Source organism: Falco punctatus (genome assembly GCF_963210335.1).
Source record: "Falco punctatus genome assembly, chromosome: 9".
Taxonomy (NCBI): domain Eukaryota; kingdom Metazoa; phylum Chordata; class Aves; order Falconiformes; family Falconidae; genus Falco; species Falco punctatus.
This window is the reverse complement of record NC_137589.1, coordinates 38,455,794-38,480,032: the sequence shown is the minus strand read 5'-3', so window position 1 is coordinate 38,480,032 and position 24,239 is coordinate 38,455,794. Positions and strand designations below refer to the sequence as shown.

The 24,239-nt window shown below is 41.0% G+C and overlaps 1 protein-coding gene and 1 long non-coding RNA gene across 3 annotated transcripts in view; both read left to right on the top strand.

Annotated features, from left to right (window-relative positions):
- The first annotated feature begins 771 nt into the window (after positions 1-771).
- The window catches only part of VCL (vinculin), a 60,758-nt gene continuing 37,290 nt past the window's right edge, over positions 772-24,239 (top strand). Inside the window, exons 1-2 of one of the 2 annotated variants that reach the window (XM_080401206.1) lie at positions 772-1,690; positions 21,552-21,622. In XM_080401206.1, the coding sequence (XP_080257332.1) occupies positions 1,523-1,690; positions 21,552-21,622 (239 nt within the window). In that variant the 5' untranslated portion in view covers positions 772-1,522. The remainder of the gene's footprint in view (positions 1,691-21,551; positions 21,623-24,239) is intronic. The other variant, XM_080401205.1, reaches the window with a different exon arrangement.
- Positions 1,697-18,183, top strand: LOC308069261. The gene is made up of 2 exons (XR_013930327.1): positions 1,697-9,986; positions 10,450-18,183. It is a non-coding gene; the product is annotated as an uncharacterized lncRNA (long non-coding RNA).

Here is a 24,239-nt window from a genome sequence, read left to right as displayed (position 1 = left end):
ACTCCGGTACTAGAAGCCATAGACCGATCCTTGCACAGACCAGAAGCCTTACTCATGTAATTGCTCTGTCTATAGGTCCCGGTGCCTGCTGCTGGGACCAGCTGCATTCAAAGGCTGCCCAGAAAGCATATACCGTTTGCTCCGGAACACTGAGGGGTGAAAGCCAGGCTGACAGGAACATTGATTTATAGCTGAAAATAGCAGCACCAGGACAGAACAAAAAACTATCTAAGAGCCAGGAATAATTTTCCAAATCTAATTCTGTGCTCACATTATCATGGAAGAAGCACAGAGCCCAATCCCTTGCTCCTATGGTTTATTTTATTACTGTGAGTGCTCCCAATGTCACACGAGACACCGGGCAAGCGATGCCAGAGAGCAAGGGCGGCCCAGCACCCTGCATGAGCTCTCACCCTAAGTTTTATTAAGCCCGGCTACGACATTTCCAGGCCTCAGGGCTGTGCTCCTGCCACCACCAAGGCGGGAAGCGGGCCACTGGCGGCGGTAGGCCGCCCTGTACCGAGCGGCGGGGCCCTGGCCCCTCACCCCTGCTACACCGGGGTCTACAGGGGTAGAAACCTATAGAAACCACCAGCCGCCACTCACTCTCCCCTTGCTCGGCGCTGCCTGGCCCCCTGGCACCCCCGCCGCCGGGGCGCTGCCCTCTCCCCTCAGGAGGGGCGGGAAGCGGCTTCTCCTCAGCGGGGGCGGAAGCGGCTGGGACCGCGCCCGGGGCGTGCCGGCCCGGTTGTGGGCGCCCTGTGGACAGGGCGGCGGGGTAAAGGAGGCGGGTGATGGGCGGCGGGCGAGGGGCAGCCTCTTTCCTCAGCCACCCCCTCCCCGGGCACAGCTGCCACACGCACCCGCCGGGGCAGCTCGCATCAGCCCAGCGGACGGCGGCGGCGGGGGCGGCGCGCAGGGATCCCGCCACCGTCGTACCCAGCTTTCATCGTCTCCTTATATGGACACCAGAATGTCTGATGTCACCTCAACGCTGGGAAACCAGCCGCCCGCGCAACCAAGCTTAGTTGGGAAGGCGGGAGGATGGTGCGGGAAAGACTGGGGGGGTGGGGGGCGGAGGGAGGTGCTGGAATGCTGACGGACGCGGCGTTGCGCCACTGGGAGCGGCGGTGGCGGCTCGGCCATTGGGTGAGGGCGGCCGAGGGGGCGGGGAGCTGTGGGAGGGGTAGGTTGTGGTGGTTGAAAAGCCGCCGCCGGGCGGAGGAGCGGTGCCAGTGTGGGGTGGGCACTGCCAGGCGGAGGCAGGAGGGCAGCGAGTTCGAGTCCCGCCTCCGCCAGCCTGAAGCGGGAGTCGCTGCTCCGGGCTGCTGCGATCTGCTGAGGGACGAGGGGAAGGCCCGCGGGGGTGGCTGTGTTCTTTTTTTTAAATTTATTTTATTATTGTTTTTTAATCCCTTTCGCGGAGGCCGCGGCTTTCTCTGCGGGGCGTCAGCCCGCAGGGACAGAGTTTGCCAGGAGTTTGTGCTGACTTCGGGCCCCGGCCCCCCGCCCCGCCGCCGCCATGCCCGTCTTCCACACACGCACCATCGAGAGCATCCTGGAGCCGGTGGCCCAGCAGATCTCCCACCTGGTCATTATGCATGAGGAGGGAGAGGTGGACGGCAAGGCCATTCCGGACCTCACCGCCCCCGTGTCGGCCGTGCAGGCCGCTGTCAGCAACCTGGTGCGGGTGAGTAGCGGCGGCCGGCCCGCCTCCTCGCGCTTCGTCTCACGGCAGCAACTTCGGCCGCCGCGGCCAACTTCGTGGTCCGGCGGCGCCGGCCTGGCGCCTACAGGTGTGGCTCCGCCACCTCACGGCCGGCCGCGAAGGGGTTAACCCGGGGAGGCTTTCTGGACCTCTGCGGCTCCTGTCTGGAAGCCGCCGCCGGTTGTTCCCGCCCCGGCCGGCGAGGGAGCTCGGCGGGGCAGCGGGCTCCCACCGCCCTCCCGTCGGGGGAAGCCCGCCTGGCGCCCACCTGAGGAGCGGCGGTAGGGCGGGGGGCGCCGCTGCGGTTCGTACTGTCCTGAGGCGCCGCGCAGATGTCTCTGACAACGCTGGGGGCTCTTCTGCTGTCTTGGAAACTCCTATTTTAAGTGTATGCGCTATAAAAGGCAAAATACTTGCTGTGATCCTCTTCTTCAAAAAAAAAAAAAAAAAAAAAAAAAGAACAACTCCAAACCTCCCAGGCATTTGACTGGGATTTTTATCTTGTGAAGGCAGGCAGCTGGCGGCCGGCGCGGGAGGCGAGGCGGGACAGCCCTGCCGTTTGCAGGCAGGAGCTGGAGTTAGAATTTTCTCCGTTTGTTCCATAGCTCCGGGTGTCGGTTAACAGTTAGCTTGTGGGGAGCTGGAGGTGACCGAAAACCGAATCGGCTTGAGTCTCTCCACTTCTTGAAAGCAGCTGTCCGTAGAGTGTCTTGTAAGGCTGGAGTATTGGCAATACGGGCTTTCCAGTCTGAGGCGCAAATGGCTAATAAATTGGAAATGTTTTAGTTGTGTTAATACTTTTGTACTGCCTCAAAAGAATAGCAAACTGTTGCAAGGCAGAAATGTCTTCTTTCACTGCAGCATTGCATACTCTTCGAATTCATGAAGAATTACCTGGTAATACTGAACTTGCACTTCTGTTAAGTTCACTTAGTGCTACTTGGAACTAATTTCTGAACATCAGATGTTACTTTCTCACTCTGAATCGCCTAAAATTCTTAGTCATTCGTGGCAAGCAATAACCCTTGCCAGTGAAATTTACCTTAATGAATTGGCTACATATAGTTAAAATACTGCGTCAATGCTAACTGATGTATTAGTGCACATTTGAAATAATGAGGCTTGTGGGTATAAGAAGCTGTCAGGATGACTAATGCACGTGATGTATTTATCAGCTTTTGGCCTGTGGAACTTGCTATTGCTAGAATAACATGACACTTCAAGGTTTCACAGTTTACTAGAGTGTAACAACTCTTGGTCCCCATGAATTTTACAGGATGTACCATCTGGAATATGTGCGCTTTCTACTGACTTTCACTGAAACTCTGGTTTGGGTGAAAAACCAGTCAGTCTGCAGCAATGAACTGAGGTAATAGGTGTGTTGGCTTTAAGGGTGTGAAGCCTGAGTGTATGGAATACTTTTCCTTGAAAGGAAAACTTTAAAATAACCCTTTGCCTCTCTGGCCTCTCTGATGTTAGCCTGTATCACTGGATTGTGTGACTATTCCACCCTGAAACCTGATCTGATAAAGTAGCATTTATTAGAGAAATGTAGAAACAGAATTAATTTCTTTGTACAGCTTGCTAATGCCAGCTCTTATTTCACTTTGGACTTTTTCAGAAGCCTCTGCTAGCTAGGTAGAAGGAAAGGCTGTTGAATCATTTTTCTGTGTTAATTCACAAAGAACAAATAGAAGTGGTGTAATCTGAGATGGTACTTAGAGGGAAGATTCCCTGATCTGGTAGAATGCAGCTTTGACTGCATTAGGAAAAATAAACTAAAGTTCTGTTTACTGTCTGGAGCAGTGTTTTCAGTGTGTCATTCTGAAGCGTAAAGGTGATTTGTGAAACTGCAGTGTCACAGGAGCAGGAGTATTTGTGCAGATGGGTTATCTAATTGCAAGCCTTCTGGTGGCTTCACAGGTGACAGCAAGGATGGATTTGCCAGTACCACCAAGACAGTGATGTAGCTGCTAGCTCTTTCTGTTGCTTGCTGTCTGCTCAGGGCTCTTCGCATAGCATGACTGTCACAAAGTAAGTGACAGTAAGTACTGACCAGCAGAGAAGTTTTTAAGATATAACTTGACACACACAGCAGCACCATTCTCTGGCTCCCCAGCCTATAGTAAGGACTCCACAGTTTGGGAGGTGGAATATTTGATTCATAAAACTATTCCATCTGTAAGTAACTGATGGTAGCAACTGTTCGAAGTGCTGAGACCCATTCCTGTGCAAGGCCTAGGAGATGGGTTGTGTGGAGAAATGGGGTAGGAAATGAGAAACCATACTGACATCTTTCTATATCTCAGTTGCTAACCACAACTAGCAGGTCAGGGAAATCATCGGTAAGGGTCTCTTAGCTTATAGATAGCCTGTCTGGTAGTTATGGTTTATCAGATGTTTCCTTGAAGTAGAGCACTTTCACTCAAAGTAAATAAATGTGGTCTAGAGTAAGATTAAGCTTAACTGGGATCACACTTGATAAGAACAACACCCTGTAGCACTAGGTCAGTCATTCGTGTCAGAGGCTTCTGTTGCTTTCTAAAGTTGAGGTAAGTCTCTTAAAACTACCATCACCTGAAGCCTACTCCACCTAGGGACAACTAAAACAACACAGGTTACTCTCAAAACAGGTGAAACTCCATGCTAGTATGTAGGCAGTGACATAAAATGTAAAACAAACCAACAAAAACCTCCACAAAAACACCCCCAAAACTTTTGAAGGGTTGCATTTTGTGTAGCTGTCAGCTGCCCTATCTCATCCTAGTGGATGAAGTAGTAATCACCTGAAGCAATCTGCATGTTCTGGGTGCATATCCATGAGCTTCTGTCAAGTGAGAGGTTGTCTGGGGTTGCAGGGCCATGCAGAAAGAGCTGTGTGTTTTCCCTGATCAGGCTGTGAATTGCTGACCAACACCTGCAAACAATCAGCTTGGAAATCACCTATAACAATGAATTTGTGAAAAATACAGCCTTCCTTGAAATCCCTGTGACAATTGCAGCAGTAGAAGTCAAATACATGGCTAAACACTTAGAATGAGGAGAAATGGTCAGACTTGTGGGGAGTGGGCAGTAAACCAGCATCTTCATCCCTCAGTTTTCTTCTGGCATAGCTGACTTGCCTGTATCTCATGGTACACAAGAGGAGTGAGCTGTTGAGGGCAGCTGAGTCTTTTTCTTGTATTGAGAGAAAAATTAGCTTGCAGTATTTATGTATCTAGGAATGGGATGGAGAAAGAATTTTCTGCATAGCACAAAAGATGGCTCTCAAGGGATCATAGCAATGTTCTGAATTTTTTTCTTGATGTTTGAATCTTGTCATGGGATGTGTATAGGTCAGTGCCTCCCCATCTCCAGGTCATTGTACTGGAGTATCTTTAAGCTGAAAGAAATGGGTTGTTACAGCAGTTCATCTGAACTCTACAGAAATCAAACTTAGTGACAAGTGAATGGGAGTACTAGACAAGCCCCGATGATCTCATGAGAGAGTAGGTCTTTTTGTTATAGGTGTCTAGGTCTTCTGTATGTACTAGAAACTTGTGCTTAGAGTTAGGAGAAATTGTTTTTAAATAGTAAACTTCCTTCTTTCTTGAAATAGAACATTCTACTTCAGTGGACCTACAATTTATTTAGGGATAATTTAGGATATTGTGTGAACTGTGGCCATATGCTCTGAGAAAGGAGATAAAAACCCATTAGGGTGTGTGTGTGGGAGGGACAGGAAAAAGATAGATTAATTATTAATTGGACAGAAAGCAACTTTGTAACAACAAAAGACCATCACAAACTTCTTTCTTGCGTTTATCTGTTAAGAATTATCTTTACACAAGTGATACATTAGCTTCTGGATTGAATGGAGTAATCCTTGTGTTGTTGTTAGGCTCAGATGCTTAATTTATACTAGTCTCCTCCATGAGCTTTAAAAGGAATATTTCATTCTTTGTTTCTTTAAATGTGCATCAAGATGGTGAATGCCTCCACAGGCAGCTTGCTTTTTGGGCATAAAAACTGAGGATACCCTTGTGGAATGGATAACCTTAAAGTGGCATTTGGACTAAGAAGTCCCATATGCCAGCAATATGGTGTATACCATTCCTGCTCTGGAAAACTTAACATACGCTTTCTGCTGTATGAGTGAATTACACTAGCGAGGGAGGAGTTGTTAAACCCATATTAAAGTCCGATGTTTAGCGATTTAGTCTTGTTCCTGACTTTAACTTAAGAGTGTCTTGTAGTTTTGCTTTGTGGTTTGGAACAAGATGACTTCCCCCCCCCCCCCGCCCTGCCCAGTGGTATTGGATTGTGGATATGAAATTCCTTTTATAGAGTTTAATAAAACAATGAACCAAATACATGGTTCAGTGTGTTTTAGGTTTAGAAATGTGTAGCTTCAGAACATAAGTGGGGTAACTTTCAGGTGTCTTCCCCTTCCTAATAGAGTTGAAATTTGGATTGATGAAGCAAATCTTTGAGAGGATGTATCTGTAGTTAAGCAGTGATTTTAAAGGTGCAATCGCAAGCATGTGGTGTTAGTTACTGGAAGTGGTGGCTGAAATCATTAACTAGTTGTTGCAAATGGTAGGGTCTGTCTCTTGTTCCAAATCTGCTAGAAATCTTAAATAAAAACGAAATGACACTTTTTTTCCATTTTCCAAAGGCAAGGATAGGCCAGTCCTAGTCAGTCCTTGCCTTGAGTGTTGCTTAATTTTGGTAGTGGCTTCACATTTAACTAAGACAAGCTTGTTATCCCCACTTCTCTGTTGTACAGCTTGTATGTGTTGTTCCTAAGCTCTTGTTTCTGACTGCATTTTTTCTATTAAATCTTATTAGCTTTGTATTTCTTCACCTCAAATATGAAGACTAAGTATCAGTCTTCTGCTGACATTTCTCACTTTGAAAAGCAAGTCAGATTGGCACACTAGACCTTTAAGAAACATTGCAATATAATGTTTTCAAAACACAAATTCTGTTCTACCACTTGCTCAGTCAAATGCTGAGAAGCAATTAGTCTTATATAGAACTTGCTGCTGTGGCCACAGTTCTCAATTTCTGCAAAATGGTAACCTTCCTGGAATTAATCTTTAAACACAGTGATAGGAGTTCTTGCTAAGGAGCATTGTTGTTACCTAATTCGAAGAGTGAAGTATCTTTTTTAACTACTTAAAAGTTATAAGTGCATCAACTATATTGTCATGTTAAATTATATAATTTTGTGATTTTTATGACAACAGGCAAGAGAGAATTAACCCTAAATCAAGCCCTGTAGTTGGAGTTTAAAACAAGAACTTGTGTTGATGCGTGGCAATACACCACAGATTAGCGGCTATTGCAAGTACCTGCACTTCAGAAGATAGTTTCTGGATACAGGATGACTTGCTGCATGGAGAGATGGAATGATGAATTAAAGGCTGGATCTTTTCATTCACAAATATTTCATCAATAGATATCTATTTAAAACATGAGCCTAGCATGCTAGCAGCTCAAAACTGATGTGGTGGGGAAACTCCATGCACATAATATTTGGAAGTAGGTCTAGTTTGTCCCTGTATTAATTTCAGGCTCTAGTGCATCTGTAAGAATATGAAAAACTGGATAGAGAATCAGTGGAGAGAGCAAACCTCGCCTTTGTTTATTTTACCTAGTAATTCAAGTCTACTGAAGTATGACTTGTACTTGCCCATATCCTGAGACTAGAACCAAAGTTTTCTGGGAGAATATACTGAACAACTCACTTTGGAACAAATCTCTTACTCTGAAGTAAATAATATTCTGATACTTCAGAATAATTATTTAAATTGTTATCCATTGAATATTATGAATAATACTGACTGATGAAAGGGAAAGAGGAAAGGAGAAAAAAAACCCTCAACTGCTGAAGGCTTTCCATGATGACTGAAACTGTCAGTTCATATTGACTCTTTGTTGATGATGATCTCTTTCTCACTGAGAGAGCACATGTTGGGACAGTTTCTCAGTACCCTGACTTCGTGGGTAGGGTAGGAAACTGGTGATTCATGTCAGGGTTATCCAGTAAAGAGCAGGAAAAAAGAAACAAGTCGTTCTTGTAGCAAACTTCTGTGTCTTGTTGCTGTTGGCTTAGAATTCCTATGAAGAGACCTATTGTAAGAAAACTGCATTGCATTTTCCATGAATGGTTACACCCCCAGAACAGAGAATGTAACCTGATCTTTCTCAGAGGATCAGTTTTCTTTGTGCCAAACTTTCAGTGTGTCTTGGGGACCTGGATTTGCCGAAGGCAGTTTTTCTCAGTTAAGACTGAGGTAAAGAAGGTACCGAGTATATCAGCCTTTTCTGTGTTGTGACCACCCCCACACCTATTCAGCAGCGTGAATGAAAAGTGAAAAAAGGACATTTTACCTAGTCATGATTTTGCTACTGCTGTACTTCCATAAGCATTTTTCATTGTCCTTCATGTCCCTCACCAGATTTAATCCTGTCTAGCCTTTGAAATGGACTCCATTACTGCATGCTCAGATAGTGTCTCTGTATTCCTCCTGAGTCACCTGCATCATCCATGCAGGCCTCCTGCCACCTTTGCTTAACTAACCACTTATCAGGGTGAACCATCCCTGAACTTGGAGGAGGTGATCCTTGAAAATCACCCAGCTGTCCAGAACCTGTCTTATTTCTAAGACTGTATCCCTTGGAATCTCTCTCTCAAAGTAGATCCCTGAAGAGGCTGAAGTCTGTCTACAGCTCAGGGTCTGATTAGTCTTGTTTCTTCCTTTCAGGATTCTGAATTCCACTGTCTCACGGTCACTGAAGCTAAGGTTGCACCTGACCTTTGCATTCCTGACAAGTTCATCCTTGTTTCTAACAGCAGAGTGCCTTCTATCTTTGGCTCCTCAATTTTTATCTATTTGCTGATGAAAGATGATATTTAGGGCTTACAGTATGTGATAGAAGTACAGTATTTCTCATGGCAGTGAAGGTAAGCAGTTTTCATATTAAACTGATTTTCTGTCATGGCCTAAGAAAGTTTGACTTGGGCAACTATCATGCTTAATCTTTGTCCTCAGGTACATGTCGTGCATAAATGAAATGATGAAAAACGGAACTGAGGAAAAAGTACTGATTTGGCTAGTTGAGAAGCTTTATGCTCAGATATGTTTGGGTATGCTGCAACTTGTTCTGGTCTCGTTGCTCTACAAACTAAAGTTGTAACACTTTTCAGTCACTTGAGTAGATACAGTAAATATTGTATGGTAATTCCAAAATTGTCTGAATTCCTTAACTGTTGTAAAAGGTAAAGACTACTTCAAGGTGGTCTGAGTTCAGGCTAGCAGTAGGCAAAGACCAAAAGCCTTGTTCTGTAATGAATGTAAATATAACTGTATTTGCAGTTCATAAGGATATTCAGAAGTACTTGATATTCTTGGGGTGGTGTTTATCCAGCAATGCATCTTTTTTAAAAGGTGATAGAAAAGATGGCATTTTGTCTTTTCTTTTTAATGGGCACACACTGATGGCAGTACCAGACTGTGTTCTTTTCAATGTTTATTTTGTTTGTGGGAATAGTGATGTACAATGGTATTAAACCTGAACTGCATTTTAGTAGCCAAGTCTTTACATGAATTAGAGACAACCCTGTCCCTCCTTAAATGCTGAAGAGTGCACAAGGAAATAACTATAAAAATTAATTTCTTAAATGGGTGTAGTCACAGAAGTGCCAGAGTAGCAGTATGAGAAGTGGTGGTTGTTTTTGTAACCCCTGAATTGATGAGGAGCACTCTGGACTGTACTGGATAAGTCACAAATGTCACCTTACTAAGCCAGCTGCCAGTAAGCCAGGCAAACAGGAATGACTGTTCTCTTCCATCTTTAGTTCTTTTAAATTCTCAACAAATATGTGCTATGTAATGTGGGGAGCAGGTGCATCAAAATGGGAAGCTTATTAAAGGCTGAGCCAGGAAAGTCCATATCAATTTCCTTGCCCATTCTAATCTCCCAGCTGTTTTCTGGCTATCAGCTCTTCAGTTGCAGAAAAGTCTGAAGACTGCCCTTGTCAAGCAGGGAAGCTATTAAAAGCTGTCATCTGGAACTTGAATTATTCCAGCTGAGTTGCTTCCTCTGCTGTCTTGAAACATTTTCCTGAGTTTAGAAGAGACTGTATATTGCAACTGTTTTTGAGGGGGGAGGCATTAATAAAACTTTCTTTTATGCAGGCCTTGTTTTGTTTGGCTGCACAGATCCTTCCATGGAAGGAGCAGAAACAGACTTCAGCCAGAATAATAGTACTTGTGAGAGCCAGTAACTTGTAAGTTGCAAAAGTTTTGGATTAATTTGGCTCGTGATGACCACAAACTTGGTTATTTCTTGAACAAATGGACTTACGAGTAAAGTGTCTGTCTGTGCATAGGCAATGAATGGTTAAACCGTTAATCTCAAAATGGGATATAGTAGTACATAATTGAATAAAGTGATTAGTGCTAAGGTTTAGTAGTGTACAAGCTGGCATGCTCAATCTTCCTATTTAAACTCTACAAAAACCTTGTCAGTTGCTAATGTACATCAACCTAGTCATCTCAACTTGCTTAGGAGAGGTTTTTGTTACCAAAGTGTGTGATGTATTGAATATTTATATTGAGAGTTATCACTTTAAAAAAATACATGCTGTCTCAAGCATACAGTTAGAAGTTATTGGGAAGGTTACTTGCTTTATGTCTTTTGGCTTTTTTAAAAAAATCTTTGCTCAAGATATCCGACGTTTCCCATTTCAGCCTCTGAATGTATATACAGATATCTAGATATCCTAAATATCCTTCAGCTGATTGAAAGAAGACCTACTTTCAAATATAAAAACACTTCCTTAAATTATTGCATAACTCTTACAGGTTTTTAGGTAAGTAAACAGGTTGGTAAACTGACTGGTGTAGAGGACTACACTAAAAGTCACTTTGACAAGACTAGCTGTCTTTGCAGCTTTTACATCATAATAGTTGTGCTGAGTAACAGAGTTAGACAAATGGAGTTTCTCTCGAACTCTGGAGTAGTAATGAAAAGGTCACTTATTTAGCTTGCCCTGACACAATGACAAAAAACCCCCCTGGATTGTGAAGGGCTTAGTAGTTGCCAAACCACTGACTTAACTGTAGCAACTAAAGAAGTGATGCCTGATTCTTTGCAACACTTACAAAAAGTTCCTATTTTCTCAAAAAAATCAAGGGGTGGGGAGTGGGAACCTCAGTAAGTTTTAGGTAGGTTTCAGCCTGACTTCTTTCTCTGAGGAGGGGGAAAAACAGAATAGTTCGGCATTTGTTTTATTTCTCTTGTTACTGCTGGAGAAAACCTGCATTCCTTCGCCCTCTGAGACTCCACTGACACTTGGGCTGTCAGCCCAGCCAAGCCCACCCCACCTCCCCATGCAGCAAGCAAGTGTATTTTTCTGTTGATCTTCCCCCCACACCCCCCTTTCCCAGCTTGGTATCAGTGATTATCATACTTCAAAGCTGTAGAATATAAAGTGTTTTATCCCTCAACTGCAGGCTAATTTCTGGCATAAGTTGTGCTGGCAATTTGGGGTATGTGTGTGCAGGTGGAATGTCTAACCGTTCTCCAGTTATTCAGGACAGTGAAATGCTGAAGAGACTTTGCAACCCTGAAGCAGTGACTGTTACAAACAGTTGTTTCTTAGCCTTTGTTGTGTCAGACTTAGACTTACTTGTCTGGCACTTTTTCTTGCAAAAAGCAAATTTGCCTGCCTGTGGCTTACTAGTTTGAAAAATGTTGGTGATTCAGATAACTAACCTTGGTACTGTGTGACAACGGAGGAAGTAAGCTGTGGAGGGGTTTGTAAGCTTAATGAATCTAGCTTCTGCTTTCACAGTTCAGTGTAATTCCTTTCTTCAGACAGGTTTTCCAGTTTGCTTGTTAGCTGGCCCAAAACCATGTTTTTTCTGTTAAACATACTATAATGGTTGCTCTGAGGACTGGTTCTCTTCTATTCCATTGCTTTTAAATGTGGAGCAACTTCCTGAAGTAGGACAAAATGTTGGGAACAATTGTTGCTGACTGTTACATAGGAGATAATTTTAGTCAGATTTGCAGCTGCTGTTTCTCTTTTCAATCATGTTCTCATAGCAGGTAAAGGACCTGCATCTCTAAATGTGTTTACTTTACAAAGATTTAAAGGATTTTTCATTAATTCCTGTTAAACTTCTAAAACTATTTTAACAGTTAGACATGGTACCTATAACTTCTCAAAGTGGTAGTAATGAAACTGTCAAGTGTTGGTGGCACTTAAATATCCTTTTTCTAATGTGGAGTTGATTTGTCAACCTTTCAATGTGACACAGCAATGGTTTGTTCTTATGTCAACTGGATTATATGTATTTGTACAGTGGCTGGCATAATGGAACTCTAAAATGCTAACAAAATACAGTGGAAATAACCGCTTCTGTTCTGAAGAAGTTGAACTTTCTGATATCTTTTCATGATTCAGTGTAAAATTTAAAGATTAATTTTGAAGACAAGTTTATAGAGGCTTTATTTCCCTAAAACTTCAAATTAACAGTGATTAGGATTATACCTTTTGTGTGCACAAGGTGAAGCCAGGCTTTGGCCAGCTTTGCCAATCATGGGAACTTCATGAAATAAGCAGTTGTAACCTAGATATTTGTATGCACTGGATTGTAACCTTTGTTTGCTTAATTACCTAATTTCCCCCCTTTGCTTTTAATTGAACATAGTAGTAGCTTCATGTTACAGAGGTACACTGACAAAAGTCTGTGCAACCCATCAAGCATGTTCAGATGCTGCTGTCTACAGCAATAGGGTCAACCAACTCCACGGTACAAAGACATGTCCTGCAGATTTTGGTATTATATAAACTAAGCTTTCCAGTAGGAACAAGAGTAAGAGTAATGTTTTTATAATGCTCTGATTGGGTGAACATGGAATTATAGTTTAATGTATATTAATGTTAGTCAAAAGCACTGTTTTAGAAGTAGGCTGGCACCAGCACTGTTTTGAGTGGAAGTAGGTTTTAATGACTGAATGTAGACTGTAAAAGAGTAAAAGACTGGCTAAGAGTGGGTTCTATTCTAGATGGCATGGGAGATAATTTTTTCTGAGTGAGAAATTAGGTCTGTAGAATTAATTAAATGATTAAAAATTCCTAAAGGAATCACTGACAAGTAGGAATTAGATTACACTACTCTTATTGGTTATGTCATCCTTTAGTAGGAGATTGGTAGAGGAGTTACATTGGTAACATCTGCTGCTATGCTATGGTTTATTAACTTTTACCAGAAAAACATTTAATCTCTTCAAAGAATACTTTTCTTTTTCAGGAAAATTATATATATAATTAAAGCTTTTTTGATGTGTCAAGTAGTTTGTTACCTTACCAAATAGTAAGCTTGAGTTTTATTAAGAACTAATTTTAACAGCTGCGTAAGTCTTCATTTAACTTGCTGAGTGGCTGCTTTATAATATTTGCAAATTCTTTGTGATGACTCCCCACATAAGTGGGCCATCTTTACATGCTGAATTCCTTGCAGAGCTGGTATAAGTGGTAGTGAGCACTGAAGGCCAAATCAATCTGAAAATAATCACATAATTTCAAGTTTCTGACACATTTAAGTTTTTAATGGTGCTATAAATGAGCATGTCCCTTGGAAAGCAGCCCACTATTTCTGGTTCTTACTCTAATGTAAGTAGATATTGTAGCTAATTAAAATGTTGCATTTAACATGTGAGCAGTGATTTACACCATTAACTCATTGTACATTTGAATTAACTGTTAGTCAAGTAAAATGAGAGTCTTCTGAAAGAGGAACTGTGCACAATGCTACAGAGGTAGATGATAACCATACAATACCATGTTAGTATGTATTTTGCTGGTGAAGAAACACTTACTGTGGCAGGCCTTATGCCAAAAGAGGAATACTGTGAGTTTCTGTTGCTTCATCTATTAGTGAGCACACAAAGATATTTTTTAATACAATATTAAACTCAGTGAAAAAATTTACTTTATTGATAAAGGTAATTATAGAGGAGTTTTGTCTAAGGGAAACAGCAGGATTGAACAAAATCAATAAGGGACAGAACTTTGTCTAGTTCCTGCATTTGCAGATGGACTTAGGCTACCTTTATCTATTTACTATCTTACATATTCCTTCTCTGCCTCAATAAATTGTGTAGTGCTAAACCCATTTAGCTTTTCTAACTCACCAAGGTAATGGAGGTAGATACCTGCGGTCTTGTCAAGCAAGTAAATGAGCCAGCACTGATGGCAGGCAGATGAGAACAAGTTCAGTGATTTGCAACAGTGTCATGGGAAAGGTGGAGGGGGTGGTGGTGGTGAAAGTTTCAGAATTGCTGAGGATGAAGGGTGGTATGACAGTGGCTTTGGCAAAATGGTTACATTTAGAATGCCCTAAAAAGCAGGGTCATGTAGTGAACAGACTTCTGTTTACCTACTGATAAATGCTTTGCCTCTGTCAGGTGCTAAAAGTGAGTATTCCGATTTGTTGTTTCTTGAAATCGATGATGATTGGTATTCCTCCTCCCCCTGCTATCAGAGGTGTTCAAAACTGCTTTCCTTTCTCATATTTATAAATTTTGTCATCCTGCAGGAAACTGTTGCTGTCTTGAACTTAAAATAAAATAATTCTGTTACTCTGGAACCACTGGTGCTAAAGGCAAGAGCTCATAAGGGACAGTGCTCCCTTTTCTCTCTATGGAAGAGGGAAAATCAGTGTTGTGCAGTCTGGTATTCAGAATTCAAGTTTGCATATAACAAATAGAATATCTTAAAATTCAGTGCCTGGTAGCCTACCTACACTTTGATTTGTGTTATTACAATGACTCATGTAGTTAGTACTTGTCAAATTAGCAGTGCTTTCAAAAAGTTAAATGGGTTATCAAAAGTAGCAACAGATCTTGTAGTTGTTACTAAACTAGTAGTTTAGTTACTAAATATCAAAGTAAAATTATGGCATCTCTAGTGGACATCTGCCTTGCATCAGATTCGGTCAGACATCTTAGAAAATTGGGAGGAAGAGACTTCTCTACTGTTTGCACCTGAAACTTACTATAACAGAGAATAAATTTCAATTTAATTTTTTTTTCCTCCCAGTTCCTTGAATATTTTCTGGGCCAACACATGGATAACCAAATACTGATTTAATATTGTTGTTACACAGACCACCGCCAACTTAACTTAATCTTCTGGTAAAGGAAACAAAGCCTGGGAAGAAAGTCTGTTACTACCTATGTGAAACTACAGCTTGGGTTGGTTTAGAGACTGGCTGTACAGTACAATATTGATCTATATTAGAAGCACAGATTTTCACAGGACAGTACTGTACCTAGAAAGAAATCTTTGTTCCACTTGATAAAATTTCTGAACTTCCTGTGGTGAGGCTTTTTGTTATTACTGTGTTACCAAGAAAGCCGAAAAGGCTTATCTTAAGTAAACTTTCTAGATAGTTAACACTTGGAAGGCTGGGGTGGACAGGATGCATCTCAGTTACTGAAGTGGGGGGAGATCCTAATCAAATAAAATTCTCTCCAACATACAGATGTAAGCAGATTGTCAAAGATAATGCAAACCTACCACCAGCATCATGGTGTTTGGCTGCTTGCTTTTCAAACAGGCATCTGAATAATGAGAGAATTTAGCTCTATCACATGTATTATCTTTCAGTATGGTACTAATCTGTGTATACATCAGCAGCAGAATTTGTGTTAAGAGGTGCTTTGAAACTTGGTGGTGATTCACAGGTGTAGAAACAAAGCTTTTGCAGTCTGCAAGTTTTTTTGGTATGAGGCACTTAAACTTCCTTGTAAGATAAAAGTAGCTAGTTTCAGCTGTGAATCTGTTGTAGAGGACAATTGCTGTATCTTATTCTTCCAGGTGAGTTTTATATATGCTCTAAGGTCAGAGCTGACTTACTTGACTGAAGTGGTGCTATAATGTCTTTAAAGTAGCTCTAACTCAGAAGTACTGTTTTAGAAGAAGTAATTCTTTCCTTGATAAAAGAACTAATTTTGCAATTATAATGGTCCTGTAAAAAGTCTCATAAGGAAACAAAAGCATATACTGTTTAAGTTGTGCATCCTGTAATTGGTGAAACCACCCAAGCCTCAGCTCTGTACTGTTAGCAGCATGAATAAAAGTATTTTCGTACTGGAATGATGTCACTTTGTTTTCCATGTGGTTCTTGTTACATAGCTACGTATTTTACTTGGACAGCAGGATTTCCTTAGCCTCAAGCCAATTGAATTTGTCTTAATCGCTAGTGTAGACAGGTAGGTCAGTTTGCTGCTATTAGGGACCAGATGGCTGGAGTGTTCTAATTTAGTTTTGCTATGCCTGGAATGTAGTCTCCAGGGTAATCATGAGAAAACCAGAGCCTGTGTACAGTTTCCATATTAACTAAAAGGCACAGTGGATAGGCTCTGATTCAGCAGTCTCTTCAGGTTCGTGCCAGGCTTGAAGGAAAAGTGGTCTTGTTGACTGATGTCACTGATAGTATAAGTGTATTGCCCATTTGGCATAAACTAGAAGCAGGAAGAGAGTTCAGCTGCGTATTTCTTTGAACTTATTTTTCAGTCTCTAATTGCATTGGCCTGTTCCCTTCCAGAGAAGTAGAAAAACTTAAAGCTTCTTAAACCAGTGTTAAACTCACTAATTGCAAGTGATGTATCAATCATGTTTTTAAATCAAAACAAGATGAGAGTGGAATGATGAAGAAATGGGAAATTTGCTCTGTTAAATGCTTCCAACAGAACCTTTTGAAGGAAAAAAAACCTAGGTTTGTGTTAGTTAATCTTGTGACAACGGACTTGTTTCAGTAGTACTTAATAAGGATTAGATTGTGAGGAGTGGTGACCTGTAAACCTGTTCTCTTAGGCTTTTCTTAAAACACTTCAACATTGCTTGTCTCTTATTCAGTTTGCAGAAAGTTTTATCTTCACTGGAAGCTGTTTGTCATCTGATGATAAATTGAGTCACTTGTGAAATCTAGGTGCAATCAAGAAATGTTATGTTGTACCCCAAAGCTGTTTGACTTGCATCTGGCAAAATTTTATTCTTTGCTGCTGTGCCAGAATGTATGCAATTATGTTTTGCTAACATCTGCCGCATGGATTATGGTAGCTGAGGGTCGGGGCATGGTAAAACAACATTCACTCCAACAGTTGTATTTCTAAAGGAGCTGAGCAAAATAGCTTGAAACACCAACTGGATCTACTTGATACTGTAAATAAAGACAGAACCAGGGTTGCAATCAAAATGCTGTGACGGACAAGAATAAAGGTAAATAGCCAAGTCCTGCTTTTGTGCTACCAGAGTTCCTTCCCAAAAGCTTTCTGTGTAACTTGGCTCCAATCACTGATTTTGTAAAGGGGAAAACAAACAACTATGAAGTAGTTACTGAGCCCTTGCCCCTTATGAACCCACTGAGACGAGCTGTCTCTGAACTCAATTTGAGATAAAGCATCTGCTTTCTAGGCCTTCAGTGGACAAACCTTTCAGAGTTCATCCCACCCTACAAGGCATAGGATGCACAGCTGTACCACTAACTCTAGTTGTCATTTTCCTTACATTGTCATGTGTACTTAAGTAAGACCCCTCAGTGTGTAACCTGAATTCAGAATGCTTTTGCAAAGGCTTAATTCTCTGCCCATTTTGTATTTTTTAGCCTGGGCTGAAATGTACATAATCTAGGCCAGCAAGGAGTAGCCATAAACTTGGTGTAGTTTTGGCTTGCTTTGACCTCTTCTTCATGGATTGTTCATAGTCTTGACATCTAGGCCAGTTTAGCTTTCTTAAAATGCAGGATGGGGGAAGGATGGGCAGCTTTGTTTTAAAATGGATTTTGGATATGGCTATGCAATGTAGAAAGTGCTAGCAAATACTTAAAGTTGTGTTTTTTTTCAGGACAGACATCAAAAATTGAGAAAAGTTGCAGAGCACTTCATGGAAATGCACTGATGTATAACAAATTTTTAATGCTCCCATTGGAGCATTGTATAACAAGATTTAATGCTTCTGTTGCCTTGTCAATATTCTTCCTGGAAGCTTGCAGAACATGTATGTGTAAACCATCAACTGGATTTTACTGTGAGATGGCTTATGGTAAAGTTGCTTTTACAGCATATAGACTAGATCACTTTGAGTGGTATTCTGATTTGTCAAGCTAAATTCATACTGTAGCTTTTTTTTTCTTGGGAGAAACTGGGGTCTTGGCTAGTGTTAAAGCTAGGGCTGTATGTGTTCACTTGATGATGTGGGAGTATTTTTAGGCTCCTTGCTAAACTGACAGATGTTTTAAATCAGCTTCTGGAGCATTGCAAGAACTAATTCTTCTAAGGTTATCTTGCTTTTTTAACTGGGGAAACCATATAAGGTGCAAGGAAAAGTCTACTTCAGACATCTGGCAAATTGTCAAATTGGTGTTGTCAATATAAGCATAGAGAAGAAACTTTGTGGGTTTATTTTTTTTTTAAACAAACACAACAAACCACCCCTAAACAATAAGCTTTGGACTCTCAGCTGAAATATTTGTGTGTTTTATTCTATATGATATGTGCAGTTGGTACTCTCAAACTTCTAGAAGTTAAGATAACTAGCTATTACTGGGTGTTTGTGGTGTCTTTGTTTAAACTTGGAGAATTGCAGATGCTGAAACTATTTCCTCTTCTCACTGAACAGCTATATCCAGCAGGCTAAGAAGATGGGAAAGGGACTTGGTAGGGTGCTCATGTCTTCTCTTCCCTGCAGCAGAAGCAGACATGACAAAAAGCTGTGAAACTGGTTATAAGGGAAAAGATCAGCCCGGTCAGAAAGTTTTCCTTTTGCTTTTCCATAGAGGAAAATACTCCCCAGCAGAAAGCTTAAAACATACTGATCTGTCAGTCGGTGGCAGATAAGAGTGCCAAAGACCTACAAGCAAAGTTAAAAGCCAAAAGCAGTAGGAAATCTCAGTCTCTTGGCTCTTCTAGCTGTATTCCTAGAAGGCTTCTCAGTGGCCATGTATGTCCTCAGACTTGTGTGTCCCATTTCTTTAAATTTCTAGAGTTGCTTGCCTCTTGTTCCCTGTTGTTGAGTGGCAGGGAAGCAGCTCATTCTTTATTCAACTAATTTGCCTCCAGTCTCCCAAAGAGCATGGAAATGAATATGGATGGATAGAAGTTGTGACTATGTAACTGTCTTGGTAAACCATTTTACTTCAGAGCTTCCCTTACTCTGTGCTGCTCTGAGCAGGTACAGTGTTGAAGTTCTGGTCTCTTTACTGTGTTAACCAGTGCAGTCTCTTTGGAGCCATGAGTAATAGACACTTCAGTATTACTTAAAAGCAGGAGCTTTATTTCATGGAGACAAAGATTAGCTTAGTAGGTGAGAATATCAGAAACCCAAGTAGGAATCCTGGGGTTTTATTCCTTTTGTGTACTGCTGGATAGAAATAAAATACAAGTCTCTCAGATAATTGTTCTGTATTGGCATGAAGCTTGACAAGCATTCTGACTTAAATAGGTAATGTGTAGATATTGCATATTAATAAAAAATCTTCCCTTGATATTGGAGTATGGAGAAGGTAGTTGAATGACTCTCCATCTTGTCTTACATTGCAGCATGTCTGAAAACTGCTTAGGCTATAAATTTCCGTCTTGTTTTGAGACTTTGCCTGTTAAATGGTCTGTGGAGCATGTTTTTTTTTTTTAAATGCCATCTCTATACCTTGGCTACAAAGGCAATTTCTGGAAAGGTTAATTAGTAGCTATGTAAATATTAAATGCTTTGAGTCACAAGGTTATATATTTAAACAGATTCTGTAAAGAGTGTGCTGTATTGGTGCTTAAAGTATGGTAAAGAGCTAGTGCTGAGGCTACTGGAGGAATTGGTATTTCTGCTTTGTGATGGACTTAGAACTGTCTGGAGTTTAGGACAGTTTTGATGTTAAAACTCCCCACATAACACAGCATATGGGTTTATTCCCATTTTCACTTTTTCATTTGAAGGCTAAAGATCCTGGCTAGTCATAGAAAGAATGTAAATATGTGTAAATATAGAGTGTGTGTATATATATACACACTGATAATTAGTTGATAATGCTTCCTTGAGTTGTGAACCTAGGTATATCCCCTTATAGAAGAGTCCTGTGATTTCTAGGCTGAATAAAGAAATGTTTCTGGTATGGTCTAATAAAACTTGAAGTAACTCTTGATGCTTGATGCATTGTAACTTGAGCAGAAGTTGTTTCTTGCTTCCTTCTGACTGATGAATATAAAATAAATGATGAATGTTCATGACCTGTTGTAAACTTATTTTCATGTGTTCTTTAAAAACTGTATGTACTCAGATATGCCTTTAAAAAATATACTGATGTATATGCAGATTGGTACAGCTGAAGTCTTGAGGACATGGTTCTTTGGAAATAAAGTATTATTCTCCATTTTCACCTGGTAACAGCCTTCTGCCTGAATGATGTGTAGTCCACAGTTTAGGCAAATTTACTCCTTTTCTGTGTCATCTTTATCATGCATGTGTGCATACCAACATGTGAGAAATAAAAAGAACGTTTCATGAGTGCAATGGGAATAAAACAAAGTAGGCATATGGTCATGTAATCCTGTCTCAAGTAATGGGGCATGAGATACCTCAAGGAGTGCAATTATAAATGTATTTCCATGAAGTTTAGGAGTCAAAGCAACACTGCAGTACTGTGTTCTAGGAGGAGGCATGACTGTTGATGAGCCTACAATGAACATAAGAGACAGAAACCTGTCTTAAAATTTAAGACCTTTAACCTCCTCTCTGCTCTTCCCTTTTTTACTTAAAAATAATCTGTGTGGGTACCCATGAGCTTAGTACTAATAGATTTAAAAAAAAGTAGGCTAGGTTGACTTTGTGTTTGATTCAAGTAAAATACTTGGGCCAATGTACTTCTGTAAAGCCCCTCCAAAAAGGACCAGACTAGGGAGATCGGTTTTGGCAAGCAGCTTAAATTTGCAAGGAAATGGTGCTTCTGGAATGCTGTACAGCATGAGAATTGGCAAGTGCTGTGCCTACTGGCGCACTACAACTTACGTCCAGAACCAGAAAAGCTTTAAATACCAGCTGATAGGGATTTTTCAGGGCTATCTTGTCTAGCTTGAGCAGGCCTGGCAGCTCTTAACACAAGCTAGTGTCTGGGTTAAAGACCTTCTGCTTTGTGATGCCTTCCTGAATAGCTTATTCAGCTAGAAAGTACAGTGAACAAAGGAGCTGGAAATATTTTGTCAAGTTAGTGATCTCACAGTTCAGAGAGCCACTGCCAATTATAAAAGACTTCTATTGTGTAACAGAAGAGCTAGTGCATAGAAAACTCCAGATCTAACTCTATCTCTTCCTTTATTAGCTTCTGTATAATTATTTTTGCCTAGAGGATGCTGTGGATGTGGGGTGTGTTCTCAGTATTTAACTATATATTTCTGATAGACTATTGAATAGAAAAATGGGGGTAATTTTTTTTTAACTTGGAACACTATTTTTGACTGGTGGGGATTAGGGAGGAAGGAAGCCTACAGAGTTCACAGTACTTAAGTTTTTACAACTAAGTGCAGCAGACAAATATATTGCTTCTGGGGAGAGTGGGAAGAGGGAAAAGTGTGTGTATCCCCCAGTTAATTTAGTAGACATGTTGGCAGGAAACAGTGTATGATTTCTGAAGCTAGATAAAGGTAGATTAACCACAATATACGGTGGTCTGAAAAATATATGCAGCAAAGCAAACCCAGCAAAAGGAATTAGTACAAATCAATTTTTAATTGCTATTTGTTTTCATCTAGGCTTTGCAGTGAAATTCTTAAGTATGATTTCTTTCTCCTGCAGGTTGGAAAAGAGACTGTGCAGACAACAGAAGACCAGATCTTGAAAAGGGATATGCCACCAGCATTTATCAAGTAAACTCATTTTATTGTAAACCTTCTATTGTAGGTACATTAAACATGTTCCAATGATAGATCATTGTTACTAATTTCTGCTGTACAGATTAAAAAATACTGTTGTTACAATAGCTCTTTTGGGTCTTGAGGCTGACCTTTGTCAGGAATGACCTTTCTGGCAGCAGTGAGTTTTCCTGTTATATTTTGTATACACAGGTACATATCTAGAGTATGTGTTCCTCTAAAAAAAAAAAAAAAAATAAATAAAAAATCAGATTAACAGTGGTACTTACCTGTGTGCTCTTGTAGTTTTGTCCAATGGTGTCAGAAATAACATGATCAATCTTTTTTTCTATTTACTTGGTTGGTGGAACAGTGTGAATTTGTTAGTATAGGCAGCTGCTGCATGATATAACTGCCTGGAAATCTAAGACATTTGAGGAGTGGTGACTGACACTTAATTCCATGGCTCTGTGTCAAGGACAACTGACTTTCTCCTGCTGCTGTCTGAAGTCTTAATTCCACAACAAGTAGTGATGCATGACTTGCCAAGCTTCTTACTGCCAACTGACAAACTTTCATTGAAGTGACTTTGTCCTACAACCTACTAAATGTAGTGACTTCATTAGTGTTGTCCAATGTGTACAGAATGACTGGATATTTTACTGTATTCCCAAACACATTTGATGGGTTGACTTTGGCTGGATGCTAGGTGTTCACCAAGCTGCACTATTGTTCCCCTCCTCTGCAGAGTGGTGGTGGTGGTGGGAGAAAGTAAGATGAAAAAAACCCTTGTGGGTCAAGATAAAGGCAGTTTAATGAAGCAATGGCAAAAGTCACATGCACGGAAGCAAAGGAGAACAAAAGATGTTACTCTCTACTTCCCATCAGCAGGTGTTGTTTGGCTACTTCCCAGGAAGCAGAGCTTCAGTGTGTGTGTAGCAGTTGCTCTGGAAGACAAATGTAAATGAAGAATGCCCCCTTTCCTCTTCTTTCTCTTAGTTTTTACATCTGGCCATATGTCATATGGTATGGAATATCCCATCCAGCTTACTGGTTTGGGGGTGGAGAGATAGCCTTGATGCTGTGAGAACACTGTTTAGCAGTAGTCAAAACACAGGTGTGTTATCTCCACCTTTCCAGTTAGCAGTACAAGCACAGCACTCAGGGCTGAGCTAGATCCAGCACCACGGAACAGGCACATACTCAGAACAAGAAAGCATCGAGGCAACTAACAAAATGCTAAAATGGAAAACAGAGATTATGTCTAAAAGTAAATTTGTTAGGCAGTAAAAAAGTATTTCCTTTGTTGCATTGTACACTAACAACATGAATTAACAAAAATAATGCCTAGGACCAGGCACTACTAGTGTAAGAGTCACAGAATGAAATAGCTAAATTTAGTGAGGTACAGTTACCCACTTGAGACCACCCAGTATGTCAGTCAAGATGGTGCTACTGATTGGGAAACTTTCTAGGGGACTCTGAGGAACAAGAGCTTTATAGGTCTGACATACCTTTTGAGCAAATCACTAGACATTCTATACTAGAGAAGAGAATTAACAGATCCCAAATGCCAATGCTTTGTTTTGGGTGAATTGACAGCGTTTCCATGGAGGGAAATTCTGCCTTATAAATTTGTTGGTGTTAGGAATACCATAACGGGGATAGGGGTGATACAGTATACACAGGTTTCTAAACTTTTTGGCAAAGTCTGAAGGCTTTTAGGAAAATTAAGTAGCCACAGGGTAGTAAGAAGGGTTCGTTCTTATTAGTGGAAGGAAAAATTCCTTGGGTTAACCCTGACAATAGTAGGAGGTAGGCAGTAGGACTGTACAGGTCTCTGCTAGGATTGTGCTTTTCACCATGTTCACAAACTCCCTGGAAATGAGGATGAGCTATGAGGCAAAAGTACTTGCTGAGAACTTGAAGTCTTACACAGGGCAGTGAGATTAATGGGTGACTGAGAAATTACAGCAGGACCTTATTAAACTGAGTGACTGGATATCAAATGTGAATTAAATTATTTTGAAAGTTTGAAATAATGAACCTATGGGAGAGCAGCAAGTCTAGTATTAAATAGGATGATTGACTCTGAAATGACTGTTACCAATAGTGAGCAAGGTCTTGGAGCTGTGATATATTGGTGAGAGCATCCATTATATGCTCAGTAGTGGTCAAAAAGTAAATGAAAATTAGGTTTATTAGCAAAGGACGAGACCAACATGTCACTATTTTTTGCTCCTGTAGCTTGAATACTGCATGCACTTGAGGTCCCTAAATTTTAGAAAGGCTTTAGTAGAACTGGAAAAAGCTCATGGAAGGACTTTGAGAACAAAGGTATGGAATTGCTTCTGTATAAGGCAAAGCTTAAGTAGGCTAGAACTCTTCAGCCTGGGAAAGGTGACGGGGGGACCTGAAGCCCTGACAAAGGTCTAAGGAAGTATGAGTAGCATGGAGGAGATGGGGATTGGTACTTCTTTTGCTGTGCAAGAACTTGGGGGCATTGCTTTAAGCTAATAGTTTGTAAACCAATAGGGAGAGCTGCTTTGCACAGCAAGTCACGTACTGTTGAAATTCTTTATATAGGTTTGGAGGTTAATAGATAAGCACTTAGAGGAATCCATTGTGGGTT